Genomic DNA, 24,768 nt, shown 5'->3' on the forward strand with positions numbered 1-24,768 from the left:
TCAAGTGAAAGTTTTATGTAACCTCTTCTCCTTTCCCACACACATTTACAATGTCTTTTGTAAACCCTTGTGCATTAGAAAAACTTTGAGAGTATATAAATATCAAACTAGAGAAAGAACAATTTTATCACTTACGCTCTATAGAATAACATGCCATGTATTATATATAGAATATGTGATATGAAAGCTGTTATATACACTTTTAAAGGCTAAATTCAAGAGAGTTATGAGGTCATCCTGAAATGGTACTATGAGAATCTCTATATCACACCATCATTTATTCTGAAAATACCAAATACATGCTACAGAAGGACTGTCAGGAATGTTTCAGAGCTTTTAAACCCTGAAGTTATTTCCAGCTCTCCTGCCTGTGAATCCAAATGTTTTAGTTATCAAATGTTCAACTATGTAAGGTTCACAGGGAGCTGTAAAAACCTGTAATATTGATTGTGTAAAGCTTTTCTACAGCATAAGTCTCAGGACTTTGCAGTCCATTATCTGAAACTGTGCCTGGGCTAGCAGCAAGTGCTATTTCCCACAGGAAAACTGAATTTTCCCGCTTTCCCATACTATAAGGACTTGGCTTTGCAAGGCTGCGTGACAGTAGCGTATAAAAACCTGATCCTTTTACAGTTAGAAATACTGTTTGGCCAGTATTAAATGTCACTCACCTAAAAGGTGTATTTATGATATCTGTCAACAGCCTCAAAGTATTTTATTTTCTGTTTGAAAACATCTGCTTTACCCCCCTCCCCCCCCCCCCCAAAGTACTACAACCACCAATCTGGTCTTCCCTTGTTTGGGTGGTTCTCCCATGTCTCAGTGCATGATTACAGCATGAATCAATGCTTTTAAAAAACACGTCTTTTCTCCAAAAGGCATTAGGCGCTGCAGATTACAACGTAGGGTGGGGAGGAGGAGAGCTCTGTTTTATTTCCTTGGCACATGGATGTCATTTCAAGAACTAGAGAAACAGTACCAGAAGCCCTCCCTCAAGCTCCCAGTGCCCTGTGCTGTAACGCTGCTGGTGCAGAGCTCTCAGTTTGAATACGGGTACTCATTCACGCTTCAGTTCCCCCCCTACCCCGTGAGCACTATTAAGCAAGCTAATAAAAACTCTGTTACCTGTCTGTGCTCATTATTTCCCATTTTTGTTATTGTAGGGGATGCTGCATCAGACAACCATAAAGAAAAAACACACAAATGCAAAATACAGACAAATCCTTTAAACGCTACTGCGAACACTGCCATGTTCGTAGTCACTCTTTTTACGTGCATCGGCTACAAAAGGCAGATGCGTCACTGAGATTTTGACCTGCATTCTTCAGAAAGAAATACTGCTGATATGTAAATGTGTAGCTAGTTGCTGCAGACATACCCACAACTGCACTTGCAGAGAGCTGCAGGAAAGCGTACTTTAAGAGCCCTCGCTGCCCTTCCAGACCAGCTGCATTCTCTGCACAGCTAATGCTAGCAGCAAAATAGTTTTGATCTGTACAAGAAATTCTGAAGCAGAGAATATATAGGCAGCAGTGTGGCCACACCAACAGCGTGGTAGCTCTGCAATGATTTTTCAGTTCTAGTACACATGACTGCAGGGTTTTTCATTGAAAATATCGGAACTAGCATAATTCAATTAGCTTGGCATCATCTTCCTGTTACTGTTCTCTCTGTGTTTGGCAAATAAAAAAAAAGCTGGATCTGAATTCAGCACATCTCTCCGTGCAGCTCAACTGTTTGCAGAAGAGATGACGGAAGGAAGGCAGTGTCAAACAGCAAACAGACTGCTCCCAGCTGACTTTATACAAAGAACTCAAATGAAAATAACATTTTCCAAGTGTTGCAACTGTTTCTCCCTGTAATGTATGTAAGGAAAGGCAGACATGAAGCAAGTGGCCTGAAAGCAGGAGGGGAAGGAGAAAGTCCTGAACTTCAATCGGCACCACCTCTGTTCTGGCCGAAGAAGAAAAAGCCCTGAGCAGCTCTGCTATGGGGAAGCGTGTTTGTGTTTTGCAGCTCTCCTAACAACTGGAGATCTCTTCAGGCAGCTTGGCACACTGCGCAGGCTGTACTAGCTCGTGCTTTTCTCTGGGGAGAAAGAAGTAGAGCAAGATTCTCCTCCCTCAGCCACTTTTTTCATCTAGAATGCAATTTGAATTATTGAAATTAAGTTAATTATGTTTACCAAGTAATAGCCTAAAGCACTTTAATGAATTGTTATAGGGAAATAGTGCAGTTGCAGCAAGGTGTTCAGAGTCATTCCAGTCCCTGCTTGTTTTCGAGTCGCTTGCACATGAGAACATTTCATCTTGTGCTTGCTTTACTCAATTTTCTAACCTAAAGTTATTTGGGAAAATGAAGTGTGGGAAAAATGAAGACAAGGGTCTGCTGGTGTTAGTTCTAGGCTAGCTGTATCTGCTAGCCATGCTTATGTGAGCAAAGAGCATAAGTTCTGCGTTCGAAAACAAATTTCTTGAAAAACACTACCTTTATTTAATAATAATCAGGTACTGGAAACTGTAGTACCAGTTATGCCAAACTCATTCTGTAAATTACATATATATAGCATGGAGTCAGCTATGACTCGTGCAACCCAAACACTGAACCCAATCATTAGTAAAAGCCTGCTAATGTTTCTAGAGACCATCAGCATTGTAGTTACTTTATGCTGCTCACTCAGGCAGCCCTTGAATGGCTCTGAAGGAAAGCTGTGATCCCAGCCGAAAAGGAAACACACAGTACATGTCTGCTGACTGAATTATTAAAATTATATCCCTTAGGAGAGAAGATATTTTTGTTTTACAGTGTGTGTGTATATCTAAGCCAAATTCTCAAAGGCTGTAAAGGATACGGGAGACTATAATGTAACATTCAGTATCTTTATTAGACTAAGCCAGATGTAGTCAAGTTTACAATACTTTTCCTCTCCTGTAAAAACAAACAGAAAATGATACCTACCCACGGGTACGAAGTAAAAATTAGTATGCATTAATTATCTTTAATAGCAACTTATACTCAAAAAAGTCAATCCCAACTGCATGATGATTTCAAACGTAGGGTTTATAGCGGGCAGAACAGCAGAAAACAACTCCTGCTGTGAGGCTGGAGCTGGGACAAGCCCAGATCACTTGATAAAAGGGAGAGCCTCAGCACAGAGTCATCAGCTTTCTATGCCACTGCCCAATTCAGCTATTGCACAAACACAGAGGGCAAAGGGAGTGTATCCTACGCTCCTGACCAGCTCAAACTTGCTCATACTCCTAAAAGCCTACCCTGGCTCATCACCATCATCTAAAAGAAATTGTCATTGTATACCCTCAAAGTTTTGACAAAATGATGGATTAGCCCTGCTGAGAAACTGCCCCACAAAATCAGAGCCATATAGCATTATACAACATGCAAAGAGCAAAGATTTGAAACCATGATTTTTTGCAGTGGTAAAGCTATTGAAGACATTCTCTTTTCATCTCAGATTTTCATTTCCTACAAATCTTACCAAAACTACCAAAAGTTTTTTTTTTTTTTTTGTTTTGTTTTGTTTTTGTCTCACCATCATCTTGATCCCTGAATGTTTTGCCGGTTTTATGGATTTATTCCCACAAACCTGTGGGCAAGGCAGATGTGCTATTATTGCCATGCTAATAGCAGACAAGGGAAAAAGAAATCAAATAATTTGGCTGAAAGGAGAAAGTCAGAGGCAGTAACTGATGTCTAAACACTCTCAGTTACAAGAATACATTTCTTGTATATCTAAAATGTTCTTATTTATGCCACTACTCTTTTTCTCTGTCTACTTGTATTGAAGAACTACGTTAGAATAATATCTCGCAAAATTTGACTTTTTTTTTTAAACAAATATCAAAATAGTACATTAAGTTTAACATTAATTTTAAAAACAGAGTGATTTTGTCTATATCAATCATGTTATATTTGAATCTCTCCCATACTGCTTTCAGTTCTCTGGATTCAGCCTTGACTTGTATTAGCCCTGAAGACACTACTATTAAAGGAAAAACGTCAATGTATGTTTATATCTGTAAGAATCACACATAAATACATACTATAAACCAAGACCAAACATACATCACAAAGGAAGAGAAAAATTTCTGGACTTTTGAAAACATTGATATGCAGGTCTCAAATATAGGGAGAAGTCAACATGCACTTAAAAAGATTTTAAAAAATAAAAAGATAGTGAAAATGAATCAGAATAATTCAATAACCTTAGACACATTTTTATTACAGTTAAAAAAAAAAAAAAAGGGAATCTGGATTCCTCTACAGAATAAGAAAATAAATTATTTATAATAAACTTAACTCAAACTCCTTCAATACACTTAAAACTATTTATTTTCACAAGAGTGGACAGAGGTACCAGTTCTTCCAACTTTCTCCTACATACATCTCCACAGCTGTAGAAGGGAACCTAACACGAAAAGGATCACCACCTTTATGAAAGCAGTTCACTGGAAAAGTTTTCCCTTCACTGAAAACTGAAATGACTGTGAAGAATTAACTTATTTTTCCTGCAGAGTCAACTCAGTCCATGTCAGGTCATAAATCAAAAGAAACCTATTTTTAAAGCAATGAATTTTCCTTTTCTGCAAGCAGTGTGTTAATATTGCCAACGTACCTTTGTTGCTGAAATCATCAATCAGCACAATTTCTGCCAAGTATTTCCTTGGTGTTCTCTTAATCACACTGTGAACTGTCCTCATGAGTGTGGACCATCCTTCATTATGGAAGACAATGACGACACTGGAGGTGAGCAGGTTTTCATCGTAATGCCAGAATTTGCATCTGTAAAAGGATTTCCTTGTGTTAGTTTTATCAGTGATTTACTGAACTGCTTGATCATCTTTCCACACATGAAATCTTCACTGAGGGTGATCTTCTAGATGAATCAGGACACAAAACATCATACAGCTCAAGCAGCACATTACAGAGGTATGATGCCCAAATAACAGCCTGCTTTGGCCAAATTTGTGCAACAGTAAGTATATTTTGAACAGATACAAAAATTGTGCCAAAAACTCAGAGTAGTGATAAATTAAGCACTGAAATTAAACACTGTCCACTTAATTTTAGATAAAGAATTTATGGCTTATTTGAGAGTTATGCCTATTTAAAATTTTCTAATAAATGCTAGCACAATAATAAAATGCAAATATTGATTAAAATAAATAGTTTCTATCCCCACAAATGCACTGGGTGGATATTCAAGCAACAGGTTCAGTCAAACATATATCTGACTCTATCTTTCTTATTTATTTTCATTTTTCTTATGTCTTGGCCAACACCAAAAAAGAGTGACATCAGAAACATGACTGGTTCCTATGTTCATTCCTACTAAGTTTTTCAAATGAACCATCTATACCAGTAAAACTCTGTGCCGCAAAAAGCACTTCTGCATCCATTTAAAACATTCTGCATTTCAATTTCACTGTGTTGTCTAACTATAAGGAAAAAGTGCAACCCATCCTTGTCCCTCCCTTCAGCAAGATTGCCCATATCCACACAAGACAGCATTAGACTTTCTGACTGTGTATTCCCTAAACATCACTGCCTTTGAATCCTGTTCCTGCTGCTGAAATTATACAGGCAGCAGCCTATATCACAAGAACTGAAGACAACACTCTGGGCAAAGGACATGCAAGTGAATGAACATAATGGCATAATCATCCTTTTACTTTTTCCACTCATTACATTTTTCGCTCCACATACTACATAGTTTTCCCACACAAAGTGTCTGGAAGAACTCATGTCTTTTTTTCCTGAGGGATTACAGATGATTTAGTGGCAAGCAACACAAGTATTTCAGCCACACTTTTCAACATTCATTAAATCACATTTATCAACAATGCATTTATTTTGCAATTGTCGTGTTCGCTTCCCCAGCTGCAGCCCTAAATGAGACTATTCAGTCTCCCTAATTACAACCAGTCCAGGTATTTCTATACCTTGAAGTTTTCCTACCTGATCACCAGTCCCCTTTTCCAAATGCAATATACCTCCTATCACAGAATCCAGAGATGCAGACCCAGATTTCAGTGGGCAGAAGACAAGTAAAGCAAGCAAAGTCTCTACTAGAGTGAATCTGACTTTTTCCAAAGATACCCATTTATGTATTAAGAAATTATTTTTTACAAATGAAAACTTTGAAACTTACGGATGCACAAACCTACATAGTTTTATTCCCCAATATACATTAAAAAGCTTATTAAATGCAAAGAAACATTCCTTTGTTTGGAAAGAAATTACCTTTTTCACCAGAAATCACCAGGTTTTCTGAAACTAAATTAAGAGACACATGGAAAGGACTCATCTAACTGGTCTATAGATATTTAAACAACATTTCTTTGGTCAAGAAGGAATTATTTCATTTATTGCCTGGTAACAGCATTGATGCATAGTCCTCACCCACCAGAAGAAAGAAAACTGAGGCTGATAGAAAAACTATCCATTTTGTTCCTGAGGGAAATTAAAATTACTGAATCAAATCACTCTGCAGCTAAGAGCTATCTGATCAGGTCTTTCCTCCCTTATTCAGGCTTGATGTAAGCAATCTCTACAACAGCATAATCTCTAGAAGTACGGTTTAATGTCTAAAAGCCTCCCTCTCGATTGTTTTTATGTCTGAAGTACCTGCAGCTCATCGTATTTATAAGGTACCAATACACAGGTGCTAGACTTACTTTTTTTTTTTTTTATATGGATCAGGCCACTAATGCTTTTCTTCCACAAACTCCTCTCAGAGATTTCAGCTGATTACAAGTCACAATACTTCAATCTCTAGCACAAGAATTTAAGTTGTCGACAACTTATTTAGCTATTTGTAGAGATAAAATGGAGAGGCTAACTAGGTGTGTTAAGTCAGCTGTTTAAAGAAAGGTTTTCTGTTACACGTTTAACAGCAGGTTAATAACAGAACATTAATAACAGATACTGCCTTGAAGAAGAAGGCAGTATCTGGTGCTGCTGACTGACATCTTTGGAAGTTTTCATTGGAAACTTTTGCTTTCCAATTAAAAAGACAGACAGCCATGACATTTCAGACTGCCTTCAACAAACAAAACAAACAAAGCAAATGCTGCAACAAACCAAAATCCTGTGTGTGCTTATTTCTTCCACTTTCTGTAGTGTAAGCAAATAATATAGGAACAAAATGGTTAAAGGCATAAGAATGAAAGACAGTAATTTAGCATATTTAAAAAACAAACCTATTACAAAAATTGAATTGAACACCACATCTGTGAGCAATTTATAAGCTTTTTTGATCTGTATTTAATATATTTTTAAAACATAAAAGCAGAGGTCTAGGGTTTTTTTCTACCAACCCAACTTAATCTCCCCAAATCTCTCAGCACATTTTACTTAAACTTAAAAAATCACGTGTTGCTAAATATACCATTTGTAAGCCGTAAAAACACTGCACTTATACTTCTAAATCACACTTCTAATTTTTTGCAGGGACTTGATTTCACTTACTAGACAGGCAACATACCGACTCATCAAGCCCCTGAACGTAACAGACTGCAGTAATTTGCACACACAATCTTTTCTCTTACCTTGCATTGGGAATTACCTTGAATTGGGAATTAGTTGTTGCTTTAGATATAAGCGGTTAATGTATATTTTAATCTCTCAGGCAATTTTCCCAAGAAACGTGATTGCTGTTCAATTATTTGAGTGGCAAAACCCCAAATCCTCTGCTCCCGTATGTCCAGTCCCACAGCGAAGGGAGCTGGAGAGAATCTCTTTGTGGAGCAGCAGTGACATCCAGTGGTTAGCAAACCAAACACCAACCAACCATGTATGACGCACTTTCCCCGTGTTTGAAGCTGGATTTTACAGTTCTAGTTTACCTATGAATTTTAGACACCAGGAAGGGGAAGTTAAAAGCCTACACTTACAAGCTAATATTTCTGTTTTAAAAGATAGGGGCAAGTTGGTATAGGCGCCAATGCAGCTTTTAAAATCGGGCACGGGGCAGATTCAAAGTACAAGCAGATCTGTGACAAAGAGGATCTAAGTAGGTTCAGGCCCTAGCTTCCTCCTCTGGGTGCTCTGTCCTGCCCACGTGCTGCTCAGAGCAGCCTCTGTCCTGCATGGTGTCTGTTCAGACGAGGCCTGCAGGACAACTGTGGCGATAAGCTGCGAACCAGGATAGCAAACATCAGCTCACCTGCAAAAAATATTTTGAATTTTTACTGGTAGACCTGCGATGACACCACACTGCAGTAGATCTGTAGGAGTGAGACCAGAGCATCCTTAAGCTAGCACTGCCACTAGACACTTCACTTTGTCTGACCCCAGTAAAGAGCTCTGGCATGGAGCAAGATGAGGCAGAAGCATACACATCCATTAAGGACTGGCAACAGTGTTCCTCAGTAACGTTGCAGGGAGGAGCAGCTCTCTTTGCTTCCTTTCTTGAGGGAGCTCATAGGTGAAAGGAATCAACACCTTCAGACCAGCCCACAAGTCAAAGCTTCCTGTCCCCAAGCAAGCACCAGTAGTACTGAGCAGAACCATGGGCTGACTAATTGCTGGAAGGAGAAGAAACCTTTTGAAAGATACAGCCACGACCTAATGGAGAAACAGAGTGAGTAATGTTTCTTCTGACCACCAGCCCATATACTTACCATACAAATTATTCCCGCTCCCTTCTCCATAGCTGCAGGGACACAGTACTACCCAGCATCCCTGCCCCTCCGCCACCTGCCTCAGCAGAGGACACCTTTTCTGGGGAACTCCTCTGTACAAGAAGTTGGAGATCTGGGCTGAAGCACCCCTTGGCTTGAGGAAATGTAGTGCTTAGTTCTCTCTTTATTGGCTTGCTCTTGCTGATGGCCCTTAGTCCCACAGAAGTGACCACATGTGGGTGCATGGCCCAAGGACTGGATGAATCCTACAGCCTCCCTGGCAGCAACCACCACAATCACAGACGTAGGCTCAAATTTCCTCAGTCTAAAAAAAAAAAAAAAAAAAAGCCCAGGCTATTTGCTGCTTCTCCTGGAAGTGTACTCCAACCACCAAGCAAAAAATATAAGCAGCAAATGATGACAGCACCCTGACAGCAATTTAAGAGTTAGTCTCAATCAGATAGCTACTTAAAGGATAATTTGAGATCTTGAGCTAACTGAATTTCCTGTTATCCTGAATTCCTCACTTTCCTAGCAAGCAAGCGTCTCAAATCCAGAGAAAAGCAAGCATGTGGCCACAGCCAGCTCTCCTCCCTGTTACTGTCAAGCTCAGGTCAGCTGCTTAAATTGCACCTGTGTGTACCAAAGGCACACTGGGCCCCAATCTGGCTGTTTCTAATTTCAAAGCACCGTGCCTGTGTGCTCAGCCCAGAAGGCAGCAGCACAGGTTTCTCCAGGGCAGCACTGCTGTAACCGCCCAAGGAGACAACTCCTACAACACTCGAGTCAGTTCTGTTTCTGCTGAGCCCCAAGTGAGTGAAGAGATGAAGGTCTCAATTTAGCATTTGTATTAACACATTAACCTGAAATTGTGATTAACATTAAAGTTCTAATCTCTCTTTTGAATGAATATAAAATACAATTTAAAATTACAAACAGCTTTAAGTTGCATTTCATGTTGAAAAATGCATATGATTCACAGTGATATCAACAATCACCAACTGCTAATTGTTTGATAATGCATGCATTTGTTTCTTTGAGCAGCTCTAGCACTAGCAGAGCCTTAGAGGAAGTCAGGAGCTGTTGCCATTTGCAGCTTCCTTTTCTCATAAGCCCCATTCTTATCTTATAAGGACACAGGCGCTCAGCAGACAGCAGGCTGTTTACATAGTTTAATTCTGAATTCGGGGCTGCACGCTGTTTTAAATCATCAATTTATTATGACTACTGCAGTAAACTGCATCTACCCCCTAGGAAGATGGATGAGAGCTTCTTTCACAAAGCACCTTCCAACAGTTTACTCATCTATACAGCTGCCAACACCAAGGTCCTCACTGAGCCCTGCTGCTTGAGTGCCTGCAAGTCTGAAACATCAATGCCTCTGTCTGGCACAGAGAGAAGCAGATTACAGAACTCTGCATTCATTTGCTAAGGTATAACTAAGTAAATCTATTGTTAACTTTGTATTTATTACCTATGAATCATTACAGGATATTTTTATGCATTATCAGCATGAACTTTTAATAGATAACTCACAAAACAGGGGTTCCAGGAAAGAAGTGAACAGACAACCCAGGAAGGACAGTTTGCTCAGCTGGGTATTTTTCTTTTTGCCTTCAGCAGGCAGTAGCAAAACTGCTCTTACACGCTATTTAACAGCTTAAACCTATGCCAAAGCAGCATTTCCTATTTTTATAATAGCTACAGGCTTTGTCTGCTTCCATTCCTGAAGCAGCCTGCAAAGCTATATGACTGAATTTAGTTGCCCATTCCCCTGGAAGCACAAGCTGCACTTCCGAGCTATCTCTTAGAGCACCACGACCCAAATTCAAGACAAGGTTTGTAGAGACCCAACATTACTGCTAATAGGAAAGTCAAAAGAATAAACCTTGCTTTTTTTTTTTTTTTTTTTTTTTTTTTTTTTAAATCACAAGAATCTTGCCCATGGTTTTACTTTCACTGAAAAAGTTTAAGCAATAAACATGCTGGTGCAGGAGAGCCAGAGGCCAGAAACAAATTCCCTCCCCCAGGGGAGGCTGCCTTGCAGACATAGGGAGCCAAATCCTTTCCCCCACAGCTCCTGTTTTGTGTTGTGCCCAAAGCTGTCCTCAGCCTGTTCTTCCTGTGATATGAGACAGATCATTTTCACCTTCCAAGTTAGAGCCGCTGGGTTTTATGGCATTGTAGCTCTGCAGATACAACATTTAAAATACGTTCTTGGTTTAAAATAGTATTATAAAATGTATAATAAAAATAATACATTTATAATTATACAATAAAATATAATTATACAATAATAATTAAAATAGTATTATAAAATATAAATGTATTTCCCCACATTTCTCAAGTCCTCTGCAGAACAGCACACTACTACAGAGAGAAGGCAGACAGGGCAAACTGATCACCAGACACCTGAAGACAATGTTCCTGTGGGTCAGTTACACAAAAGCTGTTCTTCTGCCCTATACTTTGCTCTCCCCTCTGCAGCAGCTAGCACAGTTTTGTCAGAAAATACTGCAAAGAAGCTACAACTCCCTGTATATGGTAATTCTCATCATTTCTCTGCTTGAGCTTGCACTGCTTTAGGAAATTGCAGCTTGACGCATTTGCCAACACATGGCTTAAAAGAATGCAGTCTGTGACAGGTGTTTCCTAATATAATTAACCAAACAGCGAGAAGAAGCTTGTGGCTCAGTCCCAAGGAAATACGTTATTTCTGCCATGTCTTGCTCATCAGATATCAAAACCCCCATGTTCCTGTCTGGGCTCAGTTGGGCTGAATTATAACTTATATCACACCAGTTTATTTAAATGCTTTAACATGAAATTCTGATGAGCAGGAACAAGACAGAGCATAAGCAGTTCAATTATTATTTCAGCTTTGCATTCATAGTACAACTCCTTTGACAGAGAGTGCTTCCTCCATTTGCCCCAAAATGTTTATGATCCAAGGCTGCACTTGGATGGTTACATAAACAGCTGCACAAAACCTCTCATCCTTTCCTCCGCTTCCTCCTCCAAACTCAAGGCTTAAGGCAGAATTTGAATATGTACCAGGTATATATGCTGTACACCATATATGTATGCTATACATATGTATTTATTTGAATAAGAGGTTCTGTTCAGAGCTCAGTCTTCTCACTTAGATGTACACGCACACAGAAGTAACAGACAACACACCTGGTGCTTCTGTCAACTTCTTTGTGCTCTTAGGGTGAGCTATTTCTCTGCTGAAACCTAAAACTTGAAATGCTAGTAGCTGGCATTGAAGAAACACTGGATCCATCCTTACTCTAGTTTTCACCACTGGGACCTGTTAACAAAATGTTAACAGAAAATACTTATTTCTGCTTAAGTACAAGTGAAATTCATCTTTCCTGACCACAAGGAGATGCTCTGACAATACATCCCCAACTGCATTTTAAACACCATTTCCCCCTCCCCCCCCAGTAACTTTGCCAAGAGTAAGGCAGCTGGTGCATGGCCACAGACACACTGTCCTTCTTCACTTAGTCTGATCACCAGTGTTCACCTGATTCTCAGCAAGGCACACCAAGGTTTATGTTCATACTGCAAAACTAGTTTTCTTGGCCACCGAAGAGTTACAGTAGACTATGTAACGCCTGAAGAAAAGATTGTTCCCAAGGTACCATGTGAAATGAGACCAAGTCCCTAATGCTCCATTTCCACTGACACTGATACCAACAGTAATTACTGAAAGCTTATTTCATATAACAGTATCAAATATGTAATTTGCACAGTGCTATAATTAAGCTACTAATCATATTCCTGAAGAAAGCAGGCTCTACTCCAGAGCTTTTCTATTCAATCAGCTTAGCTATGACAAGATTCACTGGACAGCTAAGCATTATAAAAGATATTAAATTCATGTTATTCACCCAGAGTAAAAAGGCCATCCATTTCTAACGAGCAGCCAAGATTCATTTGCCCTATCATGTGCCTTGAGTAATTGTTTATAACTAAAGATTTTGTTATTTTTTCAACTCAAGTAAGCACTAAAAACGTGCTATAGGATTTGATATTTTTAACAGCACTGGGACCAGCTAAAGCGTCCAAGGCATCATCATCAAACTAGGGTAGGAAACTGTCTTTACTAAATAACAGTTTTGTTTTAATAACATACAGCTTGTTATGAGAGAATTCTTATGTTAACTCAAGGCTTTATTTTTGGAAAGAATTCCCTCCTCTGCTTATACCAAAAATAATAGTAAAAAAAAAAAATAATAGTATGAACGCCTTCCAAAACTACATTTATGATTTTACAACCAAGTCAATTCTTATTCACTTTGTTATGACCATCAAAAAAACATTTTATAAAATGTTGGGAGTTGCAAAAACAGTTGTCCAAAAACACATTTCTGTACACCCAGAGCATGGTACTCAAGCAAGGAAGAGTTACTTTTTGATTTTTTTTCAACAACTTATCACCAGTTCTTTTTGATGTAAAAAGATGATCCAGGACAACAGATCCAATTATTCAAGTATGGGGTTTATGGCCCAGGAGGCATGCCCTGTAAGAGGTAATAACGTCATTAAAAAGGAAAGTAAATTTGGATAATCCATGGAAGGAAAAAACACTTTAAAATATTTATTTTGCTACAATCAGACTGACAGATGAGTGTGGGTAATGCACTTGAGATTCTGGCTCACAGTGGTAAAGAGACAGCAGTTATCTGTTATAATACTGAAATAAAAATTCAGTAAGAGATTAATTTGTCTCATATCATAAACATTCACAAAGAGTCATAATGCTTTCTCTCCCAGTCAAACTACTCAGGGTAAAATTCCTGTAGCATTTGTCAAAAGAGGCTGTCAAAAAAATCAAGCATAAATAGAATCATAAGACTAAAACCCTCTGGGTCAGTAATAATAATTTGTAAGCAAGTCTTCTATGGGTAGGATAACAACAGCATATCAAGTCTGAGCAAAGCATGTTGAGCAGGGATCCTTTCTTACAGACAACACAGTTAATTATGCTGGCATAAAGTCTGATCAACAGTAAGAACATCCCTGGCTTTAGGGCTCCAAAGTAACCTAAGTTAGTTAACAGGGAGTTTCACAGAGCATCACTTGCAATATAGTTCAAGAGAGTGCTTCTTGACCTAAATCTTAACCCAAAGTGCTTAACATCAGCCCAGCTGAGCTCTCCATATAAGAGAATGGGGGGTGTTGTTCTGCTGTGGAAATGAACTTGATAAAGAAAAACCTGCATTGCTTCTCAGGGTTTCTGAGAGAAAAACTGCTATGAGAGACTGCTGCAACTAGCACGTCGCAGACACATTTCTTGTAGAAGCACTGAATGCAGGTTCTTTGGAACAACTAAAATTGTCTCAGGATTGTATAACCAGGCAAACCTCTTGAAATGAGCAACACACCATACAGCATCTTCTCAGAGCTCCACATTTTACTCAGTGGTTTTGTCCATAAGGCAGTTTTCTCTCCTTTGACTCTCTTTCACAATGAATCCACTGTTTAAATGTTTCCCAACATCTGCCAGAAGAAGCTCATCATTTCAGGTGTTACAAGTTTGCCAAAAGGGCCTAGCTCTCTGAGGACAATCTCCTCAAGAGAAATAGCCCATTCCTACAGGAATGGTACAGCAGAAAGCCCACCTGGCTAGCCCAGGAGCTTCTGATGGAGCTCGGATGCAAAAAGCAAGAGTAGGGAAAGTAGGGCCTGACTGCCTAGAAGGAGTACAGAGAAAAAATGCTCAAGCACATGCAGAGAGGAAGAAGAAAAGGCAAAACTCTGGTGGAGTTGAGATCGGTGAAATGGTAAGAGCAATGAGAAGGGCTTACAGACAAGAGGAAGACTAGACTAAATTTTTGTCATAGATTAACTTTATCCAGGGAAGATTGCCTTCTCCAAAATGAACCAGATACAGATTACCAGAACTTAAATGGGATCTTCTAGCATGAAGACAAGGGAAGCCATCGATACCACCAGGGGGAAGTACCAGCTGTCCAAGTGGGATTCAGACAGGCACCAGCATGTGCACAGAGGAATCAGAGCACTTGACAGCACAGAAAGCACAGGCAAGAGACTTCCACTGCCTCAGGGCACACTATAAATACAAACTGTGCTCCAGAGCATACAGTTTTAGGTATCATTAGTGTTTCCAGGGGACAGAACATCAGAAAACCCACAAGTGAAAAAGCACAATACGAGTCCTCAGCACAAAATACACCTGTTTGGGAGCCCTGTTCTAATTATGGGCACAACGTGCTTAGTGTTCAATGCCAAATAAGTGTCCTTGTTAACACCTCCTCTTGAAAAGGGGAGCTATAAAGGGGAGCTTTTTCAACGACACTATACTAGAAGCCCAGAATATTTACCACTAATCATAATAAATAAATAAAAGTCTAGCAAGGAACTACAAAAGGCAGCATGAATAAAAACGAGATGCTGCTAGCAGTGAGAATGACATTCTTTAAATAAACTGGGTGGTATCTAAAATGAAAACAGAAATGAGCACTAATCACTAATTCAGGCAAACTGAATGTAAGTAATAAGATAGATGGAGGGGAAAAAAAAAAAAAAAAAAAAAAAAAAAAAAAAAAAAAGCTTGGGAAATTGCTTACTTCAGTATGAAAGCTGCTATTGGATTTTTTTTTTTTTTTTTCAAACACAAGTAGGATGCCCGCCAGAAAGTCTGGTGGTCTGATAAATGCTCAGAATGAAAAGAGACCACTTCAGAAGCAAGAAAACTGAATTAAATATTTCCACTGAACTCTTTAACAGTGACCAACATCAGATATCCATGGAAAAAAAAAGGTCAAGTATACAGTGATACTTCCCAGTACATGCTCCTATCTTCAGCTACCCAAAGCTTACAGACTTTGTAATTTGGAAATAACAGATGATATCTGTAGGATAGCTTTTACTGGATTGTTTTTCCTCTGAATAACCTAATTGTTTTTTTTTGTTTGTTTTTTTTTTTTTGGTTAAACACAGTATTTCCAGAAGAATGCAACATAAACTGATTAACTATCATGGTGTATAACTACTGCTGACACCAGCCTTGATTTCAAGCAAACAGAAGTAGGAAAATCTGACACCATTTTTTACAAAAGGGCCCTGGGGATCTAAAGAATAGCTGACTACTAAGTCTGACTCCAGTGATGAATAGAAGCTAATAATAAAGAACCAAATTAGTAAGTCATAGGCACAGCTTTTGTGGAAGAAATCCATGCTGCAGAAACATATTACAATCTTTTAAAGGAATCAAAAAAATATGTGAACACAAGTGAGTCTGCTAAATAGAGTAACTGAACTTCCAAAGTCTTTGACAAGGATCTTTGGTTTCTTTTCAAGCAAAGCTCTTCAACAAAGTACATCAGGATAAGACAGAAGATCCTTTTAGATTAATAACTGCTTAAGGAGGAGGAATGAACACTGAAGAGAATTTGCGACTGTAGCAGCCTAAGCATCTGTGCTGGGATCCAAGCTGTCTACCTCCTCTTCCAGGTCATTACTGGGCAATAAAAAAGAAACAAACTTTGGCAGTCTCAATTGAAATGACTATAAAAAGCTGCAGAAGAATTCAAGGACACTATCCAGGCAATGAACTGGAAGGAGAGCCCACTACAAGTGGGAGTGAGTGCACACACAGTGTAAGAAACAGACACAGTGCACACAGCACTCAGAGATGGTCTCCGAACTTGTTTTTGCTACTTGAAACCTTGGAGCCAAATACGGACAGCTCTTTGAGCATTTTAGCACACATACTGTTTACTTCAGCCTGGAAAAAGACTTTCTCTCAGGATGTACTGAATTCTAGAAGTTCAAAGATACTTAAAAGACAAGTCAGAGCACTGAAAAGGGTCCACAAAGTATGACGATCCTGTTGCAATTTTTGGCTCAAGAAGCCCTTGCCCACTGGTTTCCAGCAATGGAAGTTACTCCATTATTGTATGTTTTCTCTCACGCATATGTTATTACACAGAGAAGATAGATCTTTGGTCAAACCCAGAACATTTGGATTTGTTATTATTATTATTTTTTTAAACACTGGACAGGTGGTTTTTAAACACTGGATGGGGTGCTGGAAACAAAATTCTCTTCAGATTTTTTTTTTTTTTTTGAGAGGACGCACCTTGTACCTAACAAAATTTATCCCCAGCCTACATCCATTTTCTATTTCCCTAGCATGGTGTGTTTATCTTGAATCTAAAATCATCCAGAAACTTTATCATTTTGTTTTTATTTAGCTTTATCTCTGTGCACACTCCTGATCACAAAAATACCATGGGAGTAAATTAATTAATTACTGTATTCCCTAAAGCTAACATTAGTTTAACTAGAGTTCTGCTAGGAAGCAGAACAAAAGGTAAAACTGAATAAAGGCTCTTTAAAAGGCTTTGCCTATTAGAATTAAAAATAAAATAAAATCAAAACAACAACTTGGTAAAAAAAACAAAAACACCAAGTTTTTAAAAAAAAAGTTTTCTTCCAGCAACCGTACAGAGGTTTTGGACAGGGTCTGCTCAGCCTGCCCCCATTTCTTTGCAACCAGAAGTAAAATGGAACACAAGTATTGCTCCACCTAAACCCAGCTTATGGTTCCCTTGGCCCTCCCGCAGAGTGCCGAAAGGCTGAAGTGAGATGATTTGAAATTTTGTACACAGATATTTCAGCATCCCCATACATTCCTGGTTTCATTTAACTGAACCTGTGACTTCCATGCCAACAGAAGTGTTTGCCTTCAACCTCAAAACAGCCTGGTTACAATACACCAGGCAGGAATACATAGTACTAGCCAAAGGAACATTTTCCGATGTACCTGACAAACCATATCAACACGCCATCCAATATTATTTCTCTCTACAGGGGGCAGCAAGAGGCTTTTTATGGCAGCTGAGACAGCCCACAGTCCCCAGCAAAGTTCCTGCTGAATCAATAACAGCAGCTGGCAAATCACCTTGGCCACGTATGTGCCTGACTCGAAAGACAAATCTGACCGTAGCAGGACTGAATCCCCCTTCACAGACATTTCTTCCCTCTTCCCCTTTCAGCAGGGTCGAGCCTCAAGGCTTCATGGCTTTTAAGCTGAGAGACTCAGCTCTTGCAGTGCTATTTCACTCCTGCCAACACCACCTGGGGAAGCACTTGGCGTACTTCCCTGAACCAATCTGAGTGCTGAGGGTAACACTGAAGAATTTTTATGCCTCAAGGAAAAGGCAGAGGTGAGGCCTACCTGGATTTGAACATCTCAGAATGTATAACTCTGTCTTTGCCTGAAATATCTTCCTCAATTAGCAATGCTGGCAACCAAAAAAAAGGATGATTATACTGTTCTTCAGTAGGATTATGCTGAATGTTGACCAGCCTTACCAACTAAAATGACCTTCTAAAGAGATCAGTAGGATGAAAAGGGGAAGGAAAATAAATGGGAAAATAATTCATCCAACAGGCCATCTGCTACCTTTTGCTACATTTCTTCCCAGTAGCAGGGGGATGAGCAGGAAAAAAAATAGGATATCTGAAAGCAGCCCCAGCCAATCCTACATTGCTTTCCCTCTCTTCTGCCTTTCCCAGGAAACACATTGAAGCAATAAACATTTAAACTATTCAGAATAATTGCAAGCGTCCTGGGTATTCATTATACAAAATAATTTATATCAAGTTGCCTGAAAGATGTGTTTTGTTAACATTTTTTGTGCTGTTCTGTATGCTTGCATAGGATACTAAACAGTAAAACCTAACTTTGATTTGATCTGCCGGCTTTGACCTCCATGGAAGACTTATCTGCAGGTGAACTTGGAGGAAGCTCTTTTAAATTTCTGATCTGATTGTGGCTGTCTTTTCTATTCCTCAAAGCATTTAAGTCTTCTTAGGGAATTTCTGTCTTTAGAGTAGTAGTAAAGATAAACTCTGAGATTACAGGTGGGGAACTACTTGGCAGATATGTAGTCTCTCTGATGCTTTCCACCTTGGGGAAAAATGGGCAGAATGAAGTCATGGAGCTCGGCTGCCAAAGATAGGGTCAGTAGCCTAGGCTGAGGCAGCCTGGTCCCACCTTCACAGGACATGTCATAGGACATGCTGCCATTTCTGCTCAGCTGTGTGGGCAGAGCAGAGAACAAAGAAAGGAGCATGCTCCCACCTCTGTCCTCCCACTCTCCTGAGGAAGGCAGGGCCAAAATGAACCCTGCTAACACAAACTCTTGACTCTGAGCAGCTTCACTCTGCTCAGTTCACCACCACACCTAGTGGGGAAACTATTTTTCTTTCCAAGTGTCTGTAGTCCTGTTGCCTCTTACAAAAAGGGCCTCAGTGGCTGCCAACACCACAACAAAAGCAGCATTGCTTAGGGAACGGCCACCTGGAAGGAAATGCTGGCCCAAACAGGTTACCTGGAGCATTTCCTCCCCTTCAAAAAATCTCTTCAGCACAGAGGCCCAACTGCTGACTGCAGTGATGAAATAAAATTAAAGTGAACCTCAAGATAGTGAACCTTTCCCTGCCACTAGCAGCTGACAGACTCGTTTTTCTCCTCCAGCTTCAGGCAGGTGGAAACCTTTAGTAAGTCACCCAGGGAACATGGCATGAAGAAAGAGAGGCGCTGTAATCTATGCACTTCAGTCATTTTAACAAATGCACAGCAGGCAGTAAATTCACGCAGCAGTGCTTGCACAAGCATGAGTCAGGCTCACAGCTGGCCAGCTGTCTCCCACCTCACAGCATGGAAAAACACCGTTTTTATGAAAGGCCACGGTACAGTCCCAGTGAGCAACCAGTGACCAACCAAACAGATCAGCTGCCGCAGCTGGAAGCGTGCAATGTCGAGGTGGGCACCAAACCCCGAGACTGGCAGAGCCCCCCCTCTCTGCTGGGGAGGAGAGGAGAGAGAAAACAGGCAATACATCATTTTGTACCTAAATTCACACACCCTCCTGTCCAACATAAAAAAGCTAATCCCAGGCAGGTTATTATTTTTTTTTTTTTTCCCTAAGATTAGTTCCTTCTTTATGATAAATGCAGTAAGAAGTGTAGGTAGAAGATTAATCTGCTGTCAGCTCCAAAATCCAAACTCCAGTATGGCAGATCTATACTCTTGTTAATGCAGGTAACTAAGCAGTTATTTAAAGGGAACAATATTACTTCGTGTTCTCTCTTTTTTTTTTTCTTTTTTTTTTTAAGCATTGGCATGAAATCATAACTAAATAAAACATACTATAGGAACTTACATATGAAATGATAATTAAAAAAAGCATTCTTAAAAGCAAATCTTAAGAAGTTATGGACTATAAAGAGAACACACCACAAGGAAGACTGACTGGACATGGAACATCTAAATATATGCAATTAGACTGGATGACTTCAGAGACAAATCAATATAGATTAAGTGTTCGTGAAAGGAATAATTGGAACAGCATTAAGAATAACATATGGAAACATTTGGTACAGTACAGCACATTTGCCTGTCAGGACAAGAAGTCTCAAGTACTTGGCCTAATTAATAATATTATTTTAAGCATCAATTAAGATCCATGGAAAGAAAATAATTAAACCTCATAAAAACAGAACTAAAAGAAAACAAAAAGTTTGCTTACTCTTCTTGACGCAAGTCATTAACGCTCCGATCTAGTGAAATCATATCACTTGCCACCATATTAAACCCAAATTCTTTAATGCTGGCTTGAATGGATTCTTTGTAATCTGGTCCTAAAACATATGGCTTTGCTTCCTCTCCAGGGCCACCAACAACTCCGTGAGGCTCAGGCTCTTTGGGTTCAAAATTACCAAGGACTCCAGGTCGTAAAACAGGATCTCGGTATACAAATGTCTGAGGCTTAAATGTGAGATACTGCCTCTGGATGACATTTTGCTGATTGTTATCACCACCACCATGCTGATTTAGTTCATTTTTGGCCTTATTTTTCCTTCGAATGGATTCCAAGTCCACTTCCACACCTTCAACATGAGGCCAAGGTACCACAGGTTTGAACTTCTCATTTCCCAGTCCACGTTCTCCTTTGTTTGGTATGGGTCTGTTGGCTTCTTTGTCATCCTATATATACACAGAGAAACGGCAGGAGATCAAATAAATGTATCACTTTTATTTATCCTTTCTCTCTCCCCTCTCCCCCAAATCCAGTACCTTGGGCACTGAGAATTGATACTAAATGTATGTTATAAGCAAGAATGGAGAAATCTCTGTTCATTCAGGGCCTGAATGAACACTTGTCATTAAAGCTAGCAGTTGCTGGAGAGCATCACTGGACAGTGTCCACACTTACCTGAGCAAGTAGTCCTGGAAAGGGCCTAATGTTCACACCCCAAAAATTGTTCAGCAATTTTACAGCATCCTCCCAGAGAAACACAAAATTCACACAGATTTCGAAACCTTCTTGGCATTTTCAGTGATCAGGAAGGTCCATGGGGGTAGGACAAGGGTGATTTTGAAAGAAACTTGGCAGAAAGGCTCTGAGTGGCTTTTTGTGAAGTCCCTGGAGTACAACAGCCCCACCCATGAACACGCTCTAAAAAAAAAAAAAGTCACTGCTTTCCCTAGTACTTCCGTCCAATGGGACAATGGGGAAACATTGCTGAAAGTTCAGATTTCCTGGTAAAATTATCTATTTGTAAATGTGATAGATGTTCTCTGTGGAATTCAGTGTCACCTAAAAACACATGCATTTTAGCAACATCTCACTATCTGTTCACAAATACAGGATCAAAATAAAATAATAATAATAAAAATCAGAAGAATGTCACTTATTCAAACCTGTTAGAGGAAGGTATAAGTCCAAAGATCAGGCTACTGAGACGCCTGTCCAGTCATACTCTGAAAACACCCAGTATCTCTGGACAGCCTCTTTCAGTGGTTTACCAGTGCCTCAGTGAAGATATTTATTTCTTCTCATACCCAATTAGAAATTTCTTGTTGTTTCTTGGAATGATTGCCTCCTGTCCTTTCAGTGTTGACCCCTGAGAGGACTTTATTTCCATTTTCTCTGTAACCTCAATTTTGAGGGTGAAAGGCTGTAATTAAGTTCTCCATTAGACTTCTCCAGGCAAAACAACCCCAACTCCTCTGCCCTGTCCATGTGCTGCAGCCTCCTGGCCTTCTCAGCAGGTCTTTGCCAGGCCCCTTCCATTTCTGAATTTCTCTCTTACACTGGGCACTGCAGGAGGAGAAACCAGACACAATGCTTCAGATGCAGTCTTGTTAATTGTGTGTTATCAAGAAATGAAACACTTCCCTTAACATAACTTGATGGCTAAGCTCTTGCTAGTCATTATGCAGTTTACCTTTACTGCAGCAAGGGCACATTGCTGACTACATCACAGTGTTTTCCTCACATACCATGCTGCATAATGAACTTCAGAAAGTAAGAAAAATCCATGATAAAATATGCCTAGAGTAACACAATAACAATGGGAGTCAGACTGGCTCCAATTCAAAATAACGTTCTACTTCTCTGTTCTAATTGGATCAGGGAAGATGTACAAAATGCAGAAGTGTTACATTATTCTGCTCTTCCATCACTTTCTGAGGATCCCTGAAAAGCCAACCTGGGAAAGGGAAGGATAAGAGCACATGAAAAGGCATGTTTAGCGAGGAGGTAAAAAGCTACGATGTATCTAACTAAAGTGTTGAGAGGACTCTTCAAAAGAATATCACCTCACACTTACCCTAGAAATCAACATGAAGGTTCCACCACTCAACTGCTAGAACACTGCTGACCTCTCACAAATTTGTGCCTAATTTCTGCTCCAAGTGCAGAGACAGCTAAAAAGCCAATAAAATAGTGGGCATCATCAGGAAGGATTCTTAAAGAAACTGTAATTTTGACTACATAACATTTTGTTACATTCCTGTCTTTGGTAATATTTAGTTCTGGTCTTTACATCTCGAAAGCACACATCAAAGTCAGAGGAAGTATAGAGCAGAGCAACTGGAATGAAGGAGGAGGCGGACAGGTGCCTTGGGACGTATGACCACAAGGGCTGGGATTACAGTTTGGTAATGTGATGGCTGAGGGCTATATGACTGAGTTTCAGAAAATCATGAGGGTGATGTATATGTTGATAAACCACTGTTTATCCTAAATCCAAGATCTAGAGGCATTTCAAAAAAAAAAATAATCATGGGATAATTTTTGTAAAAGAACAACAACAAAGCCAAAAAGGTTCTTTGCACAGGCAGTGATCTCCTGGAATATGCCACATGGGAGGCTGTGGACAGAGACAGTACCGACAGTGAACAAGGGATGAGGAGGCAAAGTGCTGGATGACTGGTTTATGAGTGGACAGTAAAAGGACAAGGCAGGAAGGTAGCTTCTAACAACTCTAATTCAACCTGTGTGGATGCTGGAAGAGTCCAAAGAGAAGGAAGCAGAGCCAGAAGCGAGGCTTGCCTGCACGTCCTGCTGCCACTCTCAGATAGAACCCTGGTCTAGATGGATCACTAGTCTCAGTCCACCAGGCATTTCTTATGCCCTTGGTCTGTACCAAATTAAATATCTGTTCACTCCATTTCCACCACCTGTAAAACATTACAAGCTTCGACTTCACCCATTCTCTGACTGAAGCAAAACACTTTTAAAAGTAATTTGTTTATTTTGCTGCCATCAGAACTATGGCTTACCTCGTATTACACTTAGCCTCATTATAACTGTTACACATAATTTGCATTATAATGCACTTATTTTCTGCTCCCTTCAAGACACTAAATATATTTCATTTTTCTAGGGCTGGAAAATACCGCATAGAACAAGCAGATTATACACACACACACACAAACACTCGTTCACCTCTCCCCTCCAATTTCTACACACCTATGACAATATGACAGCAGGCGCTCATTGTGGGTCAGCCCCAGGAGGCAGCTAAGCACCACGCTGCCGCTCACTCACTACTCCCTCCCCATGCCTAGTGGGGTGGAAAGAAGAGAAAAAGAACAGAAGTGAGAAAACTCACATGTTGAGATAAAAATAGTTTGAAAGTGAAGAAGAAGTGGAAGATGGAGAGAAAACAAAACAAATGACGCAAAGGCAATCACTCACAACCTCCCACGAGCAGACTGATGCCCAGGCAGTTCCTGAGCAAAACATGGCTAATCTCCCTAAATCCACTCTTCTTTCTGAGCATGACATTATATGTATATGGAATATCTCTTTATCAGTTTGGGTCACTTGCCTGGCAGTGCCTCCTCCCAGTCCCTTGCTCAATCCTAGCCACCTCCCTGGTGGACAAAGTGAAAAATGGAGAAGGCCTTCAGGCTGTGCAAGCACTGCTTGACCATAACTATACCACTGGTGTTATCAATGCTGTGTTGCTAGCAAACATTACAGACTGCTGTGAAGAAAATTAACAGCAGTTTATGGGGGAAAAAAAAAAAAAAAAAAAAAAAAAAAAAAAAAAAGAATTGCTTAAGTGCAGTACACAGGGCCAGGAGATTACTTATTTATCCACAGATAACAGAGACAAAGGATTTCTAAATACCATCTGGACGAAAAAGCAAAGTCAAGCCACAATCAAAGAACTATTTTGGCCATTATACATGTATAAACCCTTAGTTAGGAACTTCTAGAACTTCTCTTTTATAAGTGATGACTTCCCTTGTATTTTTTTTAAATGATTAAATGACTTATCCAGAACTGACTGAAATAGTTTTTAATTAGTGATTAAAAGTTCAGTGCAGCAAAAGAAGAATCAAACTTCTAAAAGATTCATACAACAATGACAGACAAGTTGGAAGGCATGCATATGAAAAAAAAAAAATCACAATCTTTCAAAAATTGGAAAAAAAAAGTCTTAAAATTATTTGAAAAAAAATTTGGAAAAAAAAAACAAATCTGTTACAACAAGCTGAAGAGAAGTCTCAGAAAAAAGTGAGCACAACACACACCTGAACATTCCTGTTTTTTTTTCCAGAAATTAGGGAAGAGAAGCAAAAATCTGAGTCATCTCACATCTAAAGACCACCAAAGAAGAGCAACAAGATCTCATGACATCTTTACAAAGGGCACGTAGCAAACTGTTTATATATAATAATATAGATTTCTTCCCCCCAGGAAATAAACCTGTTTTTTTTTTTTCTTTTTTTCTATAGGCTAAATCTAGAGATTTCCTGCCAGCTTTTGTAGCTCCAGCT

General features: G+C 39.6%; 1 protein-coding gene across 2 annotated transcripts in view; it reads right to left on the reverse strand.

Moving 5' to 3' along the window:
• GALNT7 (polypeptide N-acetylgalactosaminyltransferase 7) overlaps positions 1-24,768 on the reverse strand; it is a gene marked incomplete at its 5' end in the record, with an annotated part of 70,436 nt that overhangs the window by 18,541 nt on the left and 27,127 nt on the right. For both annotated transcript variants that reach the window (XM_084286872.1, XM_084286873.1), the window contains 2 exons: positions 4,634-4,800; positions 20,219-20,676. In XM_084286872.1, the coding sequence (XP_084142998.1) occupies positions 4,634-4,800; positions 20,219-20,676 (625 nt within the window). The remainder of the gene's footprint in view (positions 1-4,633; positions 4,801-20,218; positions 20,677-24,768) is intronic.

The sequence above is a fragment of the Netta rufina genome, assembly GCF_964035555.1.
Source record: "Netta rufina genome assembly, chromosome: 4".
NCBI classification, from domain to species: domain Eukaryota; kingdom Metazoa; phylum Chordata; class Aves; order Anseriformes; family Anatidae; genus Netta; species Netta rufina.